The 13,892-nt window shown below is 34.0% G+C and overlaps 1 protein-coding gene across 10 annotated transcripts in view; it reads left to right on the forward strand.

Annotated features, from left to right (window-relative positions):
- Window positions 1-13,892, forward strand: part of LOC115215619 (YTH domain-containing protein 1) — a 71,598-nt gene that overhangs the window by 27,179 nt on the left and 30,527 nt on the right. For 4 of the 10 annotated variants that reach the window (XM_029784849.2, XM_029784846.2, XM_029784845.2 and 1 more), the window contains exons 2-7: window positions 2,990-3,085; window positions 8,558-8,743; window positions 9,204-9,371; window positions 9,477-9,677; window positions 10,784-10,927; window positions 11,993-12,141. In XM_029784849.2, coding sequence (XP_029640709.1) covers window positions 3,064-3,085; window positions 8,558-8,743; window positions 9,204-9,371; window positions 9,477-9,677; window positions 10,784-10,927; window positions 11,993-12,141 — 870 coding nt within the window. In that variant the 5' untranslated portion in view covers window positions 2,990-3,063. The remainder of the gene's footprint in view (window positions 1-2,989; window positions 3,086-8,557; window positions 8,744-9,203; window positions 9,372-9,476; window positions 9,678-10,783; window positions 10,928-11,992; window positions 12,142-13,892) is intronic. The other 6 variants (XM_029784851.2, XM_029784848.2, XM_036506180.1 and 3 more) reach the window with 4 other exon arrangements.

A 13,892-nucleotide genomic window follows, 5' to 3' on the forward strand; every position in this document is an offset into this window, starting at 1 on the left:
ATTATAGTATATGATTGATAAAATAAAGATCAGTAATGTACTAGGATCAGTTCAGTCAGATGAATACCTCTGTTCTATTCACATTCGATATGCCCTTTGGAAATCTGCATTCTATGAAGCAATATTGTTTCTTTTTTACAACTTTTGTTACTTTTTAGAAAGAACATTTTAAATATTGCTGTAAGATTGTATTGCTAAATTTGAAGCTAGCCAAGGTAGAGATAGAAAAAAATAATTTTGACAGCTGAATATCATGTCTTATTTCACTATTTCATAATTGTATAGTGGTCATCCAGTTTGAAAGCTCTGAGTTTTGCATTAGCACAATGACAATAACATTAGCAGGAGCAGTTGAAAAATTATTTGCATTATCAACTTCAGCAATCACAACAGCAAAATAAGTTCCATTTAGTTTACTAAAATCTTATCTGGTTATCCTAAGTTCTAGAATATGGGACGAGTAGTTCCAAAAATCCAAGCTAAAAATAAATGGCCACAGCTCTCTTTGTTATCTGAATTCAAATCATTATTTAGTTATCTTTCTCTTTCACCCTTCTGCTGGTCAATTCTCTTTGTCCTGTTGGCCACTCTCCTGCTAAAATCATTCACACACAACTGGAAGATAACAACTGTGATCATCATCATCATCGTTTAATGTCTACTTTCCATGCTAGCATGGGTTGGACGATTTTGACTGAGGGCTGGCGAACCAGATGGCTGCACCAGGCTCCAATCTTGATTTGGTGGAGTTTCTACAGCTGGATGCCCTTCCTAACGCCAACCACTCCGAGAGTGTAGTGGGTGCTTTTACGTGCCACCGGCATGAATACTCTATTGTACATTTTACTCCTGTTTCATTGTGTGCCAGCAAAGAGAAAGTTTGTTAATACACCATTTCACTCTTTGCTGCTTGAAATCTCTGTAGTGTTGGTATTTGGGTGATGGAGCAGCAGAAATGCAAATATTCCTTCCAGGATTTGCTTACGTATTACTTTGTTCTGATTTCAAATTTCCACTGAAGCCAGTTTTTATGTTCAATAAAAATAAGCATAAATCAAATAATTAGTGGGATTGATTAACTCTTTGGCATTTAAACCAGCCATATCTGGCCAAAATAATCTACCTGTTTTATCTTCAATCTGGCCAGAGCCAATGAATTCCCATTGATAAAACTGGGAATGAATAAGCATTACATTTAACAGAGAAATCCGAATGCAAAAGGGTTAAATGAACTGCATTCCACTTTCCAAAATTTTACTTGAGTTGTGTCTTCTGTTAAGAGGCAGAGTCTGAAATAGAGTACTGTACTCAGCATATTACTGTATACAGTTTTACTTTGTTTTCTTAGTTGAAACCCTTCTAGAATTCTTTTTCTCCTTTGGTCTTCTTCATTTTCAGTTTATTGTGCACCAGTAATATACTGAAGTCAGTATAATTCACTTATCAATAAGAATTAACTTTTGCCTTAATAAGAAACTATTGTATTTCTCTGTCCATTAGTTTTTTTTCCCCCCATTATGCTTGATCTCATCATTATATCGTTTTCACCATCTTAAATCTTTCTCTTAATCAACTCTCAGTCCAGTTACCATATAGTCCAAAACAGTGGAAGTTGCTTATCATATATATCCATCTACTTTTTCAGTGTCTCTCAAGACAACCTCATCATCCAATTTAATATTCTTCATTTCTGTTCTTCCTTACTGATTTCTGTCATTATTGATTATACACACACTTGCAAACACACATGACACTCCTCTATGATTACATCTCTCTTCCAACTAGTTAGCAGTGTAGTTTATTTTTCATCTGATCTTTACAAATTTGCTTCTAAATTACTACTACTTATCAGATGTAAGCAATGATGCATATTTTTGTAATTCATAAAAATTAAAACTCTGTTAGGTTCCAGTTATTCAATCATGAGTTAGCTTGTAGGTGGCTGAATATTCCACAGACACATTGTACCCATAACATAATGCTTAGGCAGACTCAGCATGACAGTTTTTGACAAAGTTTGTTCTTTGAATTATAGGTATAGTCCATCCACTGGGCCTCTACATAGTTTCCATTGACCTGATTTCTCCCTCAAGGCTTAGATCAATCTAAGGTTATAGTAAAAGATACTTGCCCAAGGTGCTGCATGGTGGAATCAAACATGTTAGTTTACATAGCTCTACCTGTTAATTTAACGACTGAAATACTCATTGAAACTGACTGAAATCTTTATTTTAGGATCAATACAATGTGTAAATAGTAATCTTCCGATGTTAATTTAATTAACTTTATTCCCTGCAACATCAACCTCACCATTCTCTTTAGCTGTGGCAGTAAAGCCTTGGCCTTTGGGCTCATTTATTCCATCATAATCCTGTAATAATGTCTTGATTCTTTTAACTGTACTTAAGTCATTCTTTTTATATGGTTTGGACAGAAGAGGAAAGACAGCATTCACAACCCTTTGCAGGGTTTCTGAGACTGGTGAGAGGATGTTATCCTCAGATTGGAGACCTAGCCTGGATGCTTACAACAGAGCAGCATCCAAGGGCTTGGTAGTGCTGTTAAAATAGGTGACGGATTAAGTCTACTACTTAATCATTAAAAGCCTTTACTTTCTGTCAACCATACCAAAATATGGAGAAAAATAAATTACAGGTGTGAAGCACTTGTCAACTATTTTAACTAAATTAAGCAAATATTCTTAAAGTTGCATTATGTCTTCAGTGTCAGACTAACAAAAGGAATTCAAAATTTTACTACTTAGTAACTTCTTTAGTGTTATTTTTATCTTTTTATTTTGTTTATGCATGATTTTTTTTGTTATTCCATGTAAAATAACATTTTACTGATACTACTTTTATACTTAAAAAATTAACAACAATTTCCCACTCCTATACTATAGTTTTATATATTGCTTTAGGAGTATGAAAAATATTTATTAGACTATTTGATCTTTATTGATATGTATGGATGATATTTTGTTTCCTAGGAAACGACACTGTTGTGAATGTGCTAGATGATATTTTGGATGCAAATACAGGAGATGATGATCTTATTGTGGAAATGGCATCAGAAGGGAAAATAGGTAAAACTTTTCTTATTTTGAAGCTCATTAATCCTACTTTCTCTGCTTTAAAACATTAACATGGCACTACCTCTTCATTCCTCATAGACATCTTTCTATTGCAAGAATTTAGTGAAAGTCAGCAAGTCTTGAAAGAGGCATGTTTACATCTTATTACTACTACTTGGCACTACATATAGCCAAAGCTGAATTTGGAAAAATTGGCTGCTTCATGGCTATTATTCATCGTTTTCAAGGCAAAAATATACATCTTTAGTCATTACTTTGGTACCAGTATTCAAAATCAAAAAGTTTAAACTCCCTACTATTCACAGGTTTATTATTATACAAACTTTGACCAAAATTGGTCGGTGCTTATATAGCTCAGAAAAGTTCTTTGCTTTGGCTTAAAAAGAGACTAATAGAAAATAAAATAAAATTGAGAAAAACTACCACATTTTGTAGGTTTTGTCTATTTTTGGCATGAGGTATCCTCCTTGTCCTATATATATATATATATATATATATATATATATATAGGACGAATATCAATATTTTTTTAACTAACTTTTGAAAGATGCTTTATAATGGAATTTCACTACTAACATTTTTCAGTTATTTTACATATTGATTTCTAACAGTTTTAAGTAATTTTGAATATTAGTTTGAGTTTACAAACTCTGAAATTCATTCCTAACAGATGTAACGGTAGTATTTTAAGGTAGATGGAGCATATGCAAGGTTTCCTCTCTATGTAGGCCAGCTTTGAAACAACACTAGACAGTTGGATATGAGTGGTTCAATAGAAGATTGTTGTATATTTTTGAGAAACAACCTTGCTTATGCAAAGAACCATACCTTTGCAGTTGGTAGCAATAATGAAGGATTAATTATCATGTCAAGTAATAAGGCAGTTGGTTTAGGTTTTGAAGGAGCAGAGGAAACATAGTTGAGAAATATCATCATCGTTTACTGTCCGCTTTCCATGCTAGCATGGGTTGGACGAATGACTGAGGGCTGGTGAACCAGATGGCTGCACCAAGATTCAATCTTGATCTGGCAGAGTTTCTACAGCTGGATGCCCTTCCTAACGCCAACCACTCCAAGAGTGTAGTGGGTGCTTTTACATGCCATCGGCATGGGGCCAATTAGACGGTACTGGCAACGACCTCGCTCGAATCTTTTTACACATGCCACCTGCACAGGTGCCAGTAAGGTGATGCTGGTAACGGTCACGATCAAATGGTGTCTTTTACATGCCACCGGCATGGAGGCCAGATAGCTGCTCTGGCAACGATCGTGCTTGGATGGTGCTCTTAATACAGAATAACACAAGACAGAAAGGTAAACAAATCTGCTGAACTTTAAAATAATCAGGGAAAAAATTGTCCTTAGAAAATTTATGGATTGTCAAAGAAAGGATGGGTACTGTTGTGATGAGCTTAATAAAGAAAATGAAAAACCAAAGTTAGCCAAGTTATTAGAGGATCTAAGAATTCATTTTGTCATTGTTTAGTTCCTGGTCAACCTTCATCTCATTTATCTGTGATCAATGGTGTAGTCATTCCTTTTCTGTTTTGTTTTTTCAAGTGGTAGTGTGTGATTTGAGGGTGATGTGATACATTATTCTTAGAAGGTTAAGTGATTATACTGACATTGTTACGGAAACAAATAAAATGAGGAATAGTTGCAATCATGTATAACCTAGTTTAACCATATGAATTAAGTAATTCTTATTGATTAGCATAGTTTTTATTATTAGTTTTGGGGTAGATGGAGTAGCATGTCAGACAGAATGCTTTGTTGTATTTATTCCACTTCTTTACATCCTTCTGGGGTTGATAAAATAAAGTACCAGTCAAATACTGGGTTAATGTAATTGACTAACTCCCTTCCCTTAAAATAGCTGGCCTTGTGCCTAAATTAGAAATGATTGTTCTAGTAGAATTAATTGATTTCTTTTGTTGGAGCAGTTGGGTACTCTTTTCGCTGCTAACCTGTGAATAGGAGCACAATCAGTTTTATATGTTGAGCAAGCTGGGGTGTGTAGAATTATGTGCATTAGCCTTGCAGAGAGAAAATTATTGCTGTCAAGGCAATAGCCTGGTCTGCTAGAAATAGTAATCAAATGTCTCATATTACATCTTAATATTTTAAAAGGAAGGCAACTTTGGTTATTATAATCTAGGATACATTGTCTGTGAAAAAGAGTGATGGAGGGAGGGTTGCTGAATGGTGCCAGTTGCAGTGTCATTGGGGTTTGACTTTGGGTTACAAGCCTGCAATTACTGTAGTAAGGTTTTGGGACTCAATAGTTTAGCAGCATAACTGCCTCAGCCACTGTACTTTCAATTATTAAAATTTTTATTAAAAAGGGGAACTTTGAAAGGATTAGGAAGTGAACATAATTGAGTAAATTGTAATGTGACTTAAATGTATTTTGTTTCTGTGACCAAAAAAACACATATCTCTTGCATAAGGTAGTAGACAGGATGAGTAAGTATATTTATTCAGCCAGGTAAGTAAACATCAAGGCTTTGTGACTGAGTAATTTTTTACCTTTTCATGTCACTGAAGCTATAATGAAGGATTTGATAAGCAAGTGTTTTTTAAAATCTCTATACTTAAACTGGTTCTTAAGTTAGAATTATTTCAGATAAAAAAGTTTAAAACTAGGAAAAGAAGTTTAGAGTTACTTGGTAGGGTGTGTGGCTTGGAGATCAAGGGATTTCTCCAGATTGGGCCACTACTCTCCATTGAGAGACCACAGCTCTGGTACTACAAACATGAGATTAGAGTATTGTGGGAAAGAATTGCAAGGTGGATTCTTCAAGCTGAGCCAACCAGCAGGAGACCTAAGGGTAGACCAAGAAGAAGATGGTTGGATAATATCATAATCTCATTTAGTCGAGCTTGGGAAGATTCCCAAGTTGGAAAGTTTTATGACAAATGCTTCTGATAGGACCCTATGTAGGCGGTACCTGAGGACTCTATCTCTTATAACCCTGTCAGGAATAGTGGGTGGAGAAGATGGATGGACGGGAGTTTTTTTCTTCGCTGTAAGCAGTAGCTGTATTATATAGACACAAGACTTCATGTTTGGAGGGTGGATATAATCAATTAGATCAACTCCTATTTGGTTGGTGCATATTTTATTGATTCCAGAAGGATGACAGGCAAAATCAATTTTGGTGGGATTTGATGTCAAAATGTAATGGTAACACAACTAAATACTGCCAGGCATTTTGTCACTTTACTGGTTCTGCCAGTCCACTGTAGTGTTATGAATGCAGAATGGTTTTGAAGTTCGTTTTGCAATGACAATATCCCAGATTTGATGCCACAGCATATTATATTGGGCATGTGGTCTTTTATCAGTTTCAAGTCAACCCATGTCTTGTGAGTGAAATCGTGTCGGTGGATGGAAACAGTGGATTGAAACTGTAGTTTAAAGGGCTAATTACAGTGATTCTGCCTGAGGACTATGTCATGAGTACACGTAACTGGGATACTCAGCTGCTCACATGCTAATTCACTAAATAGGTTACTCATTTGATTGAACAGCCGAATATTCATTACTGAAACAATTGAATCTCCGTTTACTGTATAACTGATGAACAGTTTGTTGACTCGTACTGAATTTAAGTTGTCTCATAAGTTCAGTTTGTGGAATAAAGTCATTCAAACTAACTTGTGCTAAATGTTATAAATATAACGGCAACTTCTTCAAGTATTATCTCTTAGAATGAATTAAGGGATTCAAATTTTTTAGATCTTTGTTTCTAAACTCAAGCATTAGACAAATGCTTGTGTCATGTCTGTCAGAATTTAGTATTGTGGAAATGCAATCAACTTTTGCATAAAGCTGTGATGAATTTTGGATTTCACTGATATTTCATATATAAACATTTGAGAAATTAAATAACGGCAGTAGTAGATGAGTCATTTTTAATCTATGTAGCATATAGTCTCTAATCTTTTAAAACAAATATCAACCTTTAACATAGCTTGACAAAAAGTATTTTTTAAATTCTCTTGTGTCTTGCTTGGAATTAACTACACAAACCTAATATTTTCTCACTAATCACTATATCCACATCTCTCAGTGGAGACCTCCAGACCCTCCTCCTTTTATAAAACTCTTGATACTTTCAAAGGATGAGATTTCCCTGATATTTTTTCTTCATCAGTAACATGGTTAATTCTCTACACTTTTATTCTATTGTTAACTCAGTATTTATCCTTTCTTTCCATAGTCTTTTGATACCAACATATCTTGCTAGATATGTTGTATTTTCGTCATTGACCTCCTTTATTATATTTTTAATGAGGATCTTATAATTTGGTAATATTTAACTAAATTAAAACCTAAATATTACCTAGATTTAAGAAAGCTTAAAGGATTGTATCACTTTGCTATTCTTTTAGCTTCAAATGTTATGCTATAACTTTAGTATTGTCATAACCATTTCAAAGAAACTTGGCTTTTGCTTTAGAGTCAAGAACCATTATTGCCAAGAGTAGCTGTGATTATTGTGAGGGCTCCATGCACCCATATCAGTAGACTTATTCTCATATCTGTCTTCGCATTTTAATGTTAGTAGTAAAAAGAAAGCCGTTCACATAATTGTGGAACAGTCATTTGCTGGCATCAGCCTTCGCACCTTGGTCCACTATAGAACAATGTTTTCATGTCACTTCTCATTAGAAGAAATTCTATCACTGTTTGCTCTACTTTGGCCTCCACCCAAAACTGTTAGAGGTACATGCCTTTTCTGCAGCCTTTTCTTTTATTCTTCGTACTCATTCCTTTGTTTCTATAACAACCACCTGCCAAACTTTTGCTTTACTAACTCAATATTGACTATACTAATTCGGTGCTCCAAAAGTACCACATGATCCAATAGCAATGCTCTTTCTTATTGAGTGTAGCAATATTAAACAACTATATTGACAGGAGGAACTTTAAAACGGACCGTTCTTCTTGCTGGCAATTAAGGATAGGTTGTGTGATGCAGATTTTCAAAGATGTGGCAGTGGAACAGTTCATTAGTATAAGAGTTTTGGGTTAATAGTATTTGTGAGGTCATCCTAAAGATGGGCAGCAACCAATTGAATATGTGAGTGTGATATAGTAGTAGATGGTATCCAGGTTCAGTCCAGACCTAGAAAGATGAATCAGCATCAGAAAGGAACTTGTAAAAATATGCTTTTGTGCATTCTGCATACCCCCAACGCATGTTGAAAAGAAAAGAATGCGGGTTATTATGAGAGCAATGATGAAAATAGATCGAGTCTTAAAATTTGAAAGCAAGCAATTTCTGTAATGATTGTATATTTGAAAACTGCCATTGAATCACTAAGGATACAAAAGATGTTTTTAAAGCTGTTGCTATCTTTACATATTACTAAGTTATATACACACACACACATATACATTCATGCATACATACATAGCACCAAAGTAAGACAGTTTCAAATATTTTATTTCAGAACATGCAATGCTTGCCAAACAAAAAAGTATTTCTTCAAATAAAATTGCTAAAGTCAAACCTTCTCTGTCAAAAGGAAAAGCAACAACTACAAAACCTGGGGTTAGTGTTGGTCTGTCTGTAAAACAAGATCTAAAGGTTAAAGAGCCAAGATCAAGAGTACAAACCAAGTCTGTTGAGGAAAAAGGTTAGTTTCGTTGTGAATATTAAATGTTGTCAGTGTCAGTGCTTGTTTGAGAAAAGCTAATTATGAATTACTTTGTAATTTGAACTCTTGACTCTTGAAAATGAATTCATCTAATTTGAATATAGATTTGTCTGTGTTGCCAAAAAATATATTTCTCTGCATTGCCACAAAGTCCAGAATGGATAATCTGCTAAAATTTTATTTGGGGTGGAGTAAAACATTTAACAAATTCTACAACATATAGCTGTGTAGCAAAGCGGATATGAAATAGAATATTCAAGCTAAGCTGTAAAAGAGAATCTAGTGCTTGGATTATTCAGATCAGTCCTATGACATAATTTAAACCATGTATGTGTGTGTATACATACATATGCATGGATACTTACACATACAAACCCACAATATTTGTGGATATATGAACTATATATTTTCACCATAATAATCTTTCTAATTCCTTCAGATCTCAAACCAAGTAAAGGAATAAAGAAAATGGTTCCAAGGAAAGAGGTAAAGAAAGTCTTAAAGAAACCAGAAAAAGCTCATAAGGAAATGTTACAACTTCGAGACAATGATGGTCTTGATGACTTGGATGATGATTACACTCTTGATTTAGATAAAGATGCTGAAGGTAGCTATCTTTGTTGAAGTTCTGAGACTATTTGGTTTTCAATTTTTATTGCTACAAATTTGAGGATGAAGCTAATGTGATCTAAACTTATGTTTCTATTTAAAGATGAACTTCTTATGAATAAAATTGATGATCATTATGAAGATGATTCTGATGATAAACATAATGTTAGTATTAGTGCTGAAGAGTCTGAAGACTTGCCTGCTGCAGGCAATGATGCCATGGTTATTCAAGATTATGATACACGCAGTGAAATTGGTACTTCTAGTTCAGAAACTTCCTTGACTGACTCAAATTCGGAATCTTGTAAGTTTGTTGGCTTTTTATATATGTGTATTGTTACTTTTTTGTTCAATAAAGCATCAGTTTATTTTTTTAAGAGAATGAATTTTAGTTTTTTATCTTTTCTTTCTTACTTTAGCTTCTATACATGGATTTAAACTCAGAATGTATATGCTTCAGTAGCCTAGTGGCTAATAATGATTTCAAATTTTGACAGAAGGCCTGAAATTTTGTGGGTATGGCTAAGTCAATTAGATCAACCTTAGTGCTTAACAGGTACTTATTTTATCAATCCTGAAAGGATGAAAAGTGAAGTCAGCTCTGGAATTTGAACTCACAACATGAAAATGAATGAAATGCTGCTAAGCATCTTGCCCAGTGTGCTAACAATTATGCCAGCTCACCACCAACCCAATAATGTTGTTACCCTTTTATTAGAGATTTGGTTGCTATTTCTAGCAACTTGGGCAATCACACCAAAGATCCTTTGTTAGCATCCTTGTAAGAGTTGAAATGGGTAGAGATTCACACTAACTACTGTATGATATCTAGTTTATTGTCTCATAATTTTGAGTTTAAAATCTTGATAGGCTGATTTTGCACTGATGTAGATGAAAATATACTGTATGTTCTAGTAGGAGTAGGTTTATCAACAGCATATCATCTCCCACCGCCCCCCGATTAATTATAGCTTGTCTGTCTAATGACAAAATGGACCTTGCTTCATGAAAATGATTTAGTTTACAATGTGGTAACACTTTATTTTTCTTCTATCCAATATTTTTTGGAATTCTACAAATAAGTGAAAGAAAATACATGTACACGTACACAAATCTAGAATTCTTCTCACATTCACTAATTCAAGTTGAAATTTCATTGCATTGTATATTTGTGTCTCACTTCTATTTACCTTTTTATAACAAAATGGTTAATTGTAAAATTAAACTAACAGCTGCAAAGTGAAAAAAAAATGGGAAGTTCTGGCAGTTTTCCTTTTTGTTCTTATAAAAGCTATCTTAGGTGATGTTTGAACAATTATATGTAACCAAAAATTTTGATTATCACAAAAAAAAGAAGAATGATATCAACATTATGACAACTGTGGTTTAATTTAGCAAATCTTATTTTAGATCCTTCTGACAAAGAAAAGAAAGATGAACCTCGAAGGGAGAAAAACCACAAAAGAGGGATTTCCCCAATTGAATGGGACAGGAAAAGTGAAGATTCTGCTGACGAGGATGATGATGGTGATGACAGTGAATCTGAGAGACGACGTATGTTGGCCTTTCCTAGTTTGGGAATTGTTAATTACCTAGAACATAAATCATGTAGCTAGATCTTGAAGGTGCTGCTGACTACATGTTCTAATCTTGTCTACAATCTTTTGACTGTCTGGTTCTAATCTGTATAACCACTATGCTTTATTTTTTCAATATTTATCTTTATATCAATCTGATGTTTAAGGGCAGTGTGCAAAAATTCTTAGGTTCTCATTCTAAGAATAACCAGGTGAGTTTAAGGTGGTTACTGCTTAGTTTGCATTGTCACAGATTAAATGTTGGAAAGGGGAGTTCCTGACAAATATATTTCTTGTTGGTATACAAGAAATACTTACAGTTGCTTGAATGGAAGCAATCAGCGTTAAATGTTTTAGTTATGAAAGCAACACAGCACTTGTGTTGGAATATGACATGGTGCACTGTCCTATGATGCATATGATGGAAAAAAGTTTTTCTTGGGATTGTAACCATGTTGATCTGCCATTTTCGTGAATAGTCAAAGATATTGCTTTCCCCATTGTACCCCAACACTCCTGGCACTCTTTTTATCAACCTCAGAAGAATGAAAGACAATGATCATAGGTGGGATTTGAACTTAAAATGTAGAGATACATATCTAAATTCCACATATATTTATATATATATTCATATACATCTTACTCAATCTGACATCTGATATATTATTGTTATAAAATATTTTAACATGTCAGTCATGTTCTGATTCCTCATAGGAATAAGTAAATATATTTATACTGAATGTGTTTCAGACCACAAATGAGTGGAAAAAATTTGCTTACTGTCAAAAGACAAATGCGATTGTTTGAACATGTGATCAGAATCAATAAATACTAAATTAGTGATTGCTGCTAGATTAAAGTTAACATACTGATATAGATTGTAATAAGGTGTTATTTGAGAATGTTGGTTACAGAACTGACCAAGGAGACCCCTACAGAGAGTAAGTATACTCATTTAATTTATACCAACATGTATGTATTAACATTTAAAACATTGATATGACGCATGTTTCAAGTTAATTATATTTTATATATATTACAGGTAGTGCATCTCGTTTGAAATATTTATTCAAGAGGGCTCGCTTCTTCTTAATTAAGAGTAATAATCATGAAAATGTGGCTTTAGCTAAAGCTAAAGGTGTTTGGTCAACTCCCCCACAGAATGAAGCCAGACTGAATCAAGCTTTTAGGGTATGGAGTTAATCAACTGCTTCTTATGCTGTATTTGTCATTTATTTTCTTAAAAGCAATTGTGAAAAATTACTTCATCTAAAATATATATCTACACATCCAATTTTTATTCTATAGTTACTGTAATTCAGTTATTGTACACCACATGCAGGAAAAAACATTTTGTTGGCTCCTGTAAGCTAGAAAGTGTATGTAAGTGTGACTGAAGTTTGATCCTCTAGCATCACTAAAAAAAAAATGTTCCTAATAGATCATGTTCATTGAATAATCTCTGTCAAAGATGAAGGTGTTTAATATTGCTGAAAAAATGTATTTTTCTTTATATCTTTCATGCAACTTCATTTTAGAATGCTGTCACAAGGGTGTCTTGGTTGCTGTGATGTGGAGCTGGTAAAAAAGGAGATATATTTTGTAGGCTGCATGAATAATAACTGAAGCATATTTGCAAACATTTAACTGAAATATTTCTTGCTGCACATAAATGTGTCGGTTATACACAGTGAACAACATAAATGTTTACGGACTGGGAGAGACAGACTACTCAGAAGTTATAGAAAGCTTTCTGTTTGACATGCAGTTGGCCTAAAAACTATATGTCAACTGTGCAAATCAGAAATCCTTGGCGATCCTTGACCATCTGCATACCAAATGGTTTTTATAAGGGACTGGAAGCTAAATTCCAAAAGCCACAACTTCACACTGACTGGTTGATCACATGAAACTATGATGGTTTGCTCGAGGTGTCTGATCAGTTGAGATTTGGAATCAACACCACAAGTAGTCTTCTCCTAGTTCTTTACATGAATGTAAAAAGTACAAAACAATAAAATGAAGCCAACACAAGTGCAAAAAGAGCAAGAAGGAAAAAATATGCTTTGAACACAGAATAAATGCAGAAAGAATGGCTATATAAGAATAAGTTTGTAAAATAGGCCAAGTTCTGCAGATTTTTTTGAAATGTAAAAAGAAAACTTTTTTTGTTTGTGTTAAAATAAAGATATGATCAAGTGTTCTTAACCAGCCAATGGAAGTCTGTCAACATTGACAGTCACCCATCTCCTCTGAATCTCTATGACCATACATTTTGGTTTAGGTTTTAGTACACGTTGTAGACCAGAATAATCCGTGTGCAAAGGATGCTTAACTGCATTGTTGCGTACAAAAATGTGAGCCCAAGTATTGATGTTGGGTGAAATAAAAGTTTTGATCAACAGAGATAACTGTGCCATATAATTTCATAGACAATGAATATAGCTGGTAGGATCATGTTGATTAGCTGTAGCCACTACCATCTGACCAGGCAGTGTAAGTGCCAAACCATATAGTAATTCTGCTTGGAAATGATGTCATAAAAAAATAAACAAACAAAAAACAAATATGACATATTGAAATCCTGCAATGTTGTTTTCCTGTGGTTGAGTAGACGATCTGAAAGAAGACAGTTGCATGCATTTGTGTACTTTAACACCAAAATGGTTATGATACCAACAAAACATTCACCTATGAGGACTGAATAGTTGATTTCTAGAAGTCTTCTGGTCACAAGAATTTGAGGATGTAGAAAATGTAGGATATTCTAATTGTGCAAGTCTATCTGTAAAAGCCAGAATTTTGTCTTTGGGGGTCTTACAAAAAATCACCAGTTTAGAGGAAATAGAAGATATGAAGGGAGGAGGATAAGTATCTGCATTACAAACATTTGAGGAGGAAGTAACCATAATACTGTCTTTCAAGTTGCCAATGGGGTAGTA

Source organism: Octopus sinensis, linkage group LG9, assembly GCF_006345805.1.
Source record: "Octopus sinensis linkage group LG9, ASM634580v1, whole genome shotgun sequence".
Lineage (NCBI taxonomy): Eukaryota > Metazoa > Mollusca > Cephalopoda > Octopoda > Octopodidae > Octopus > Octopus sinensis.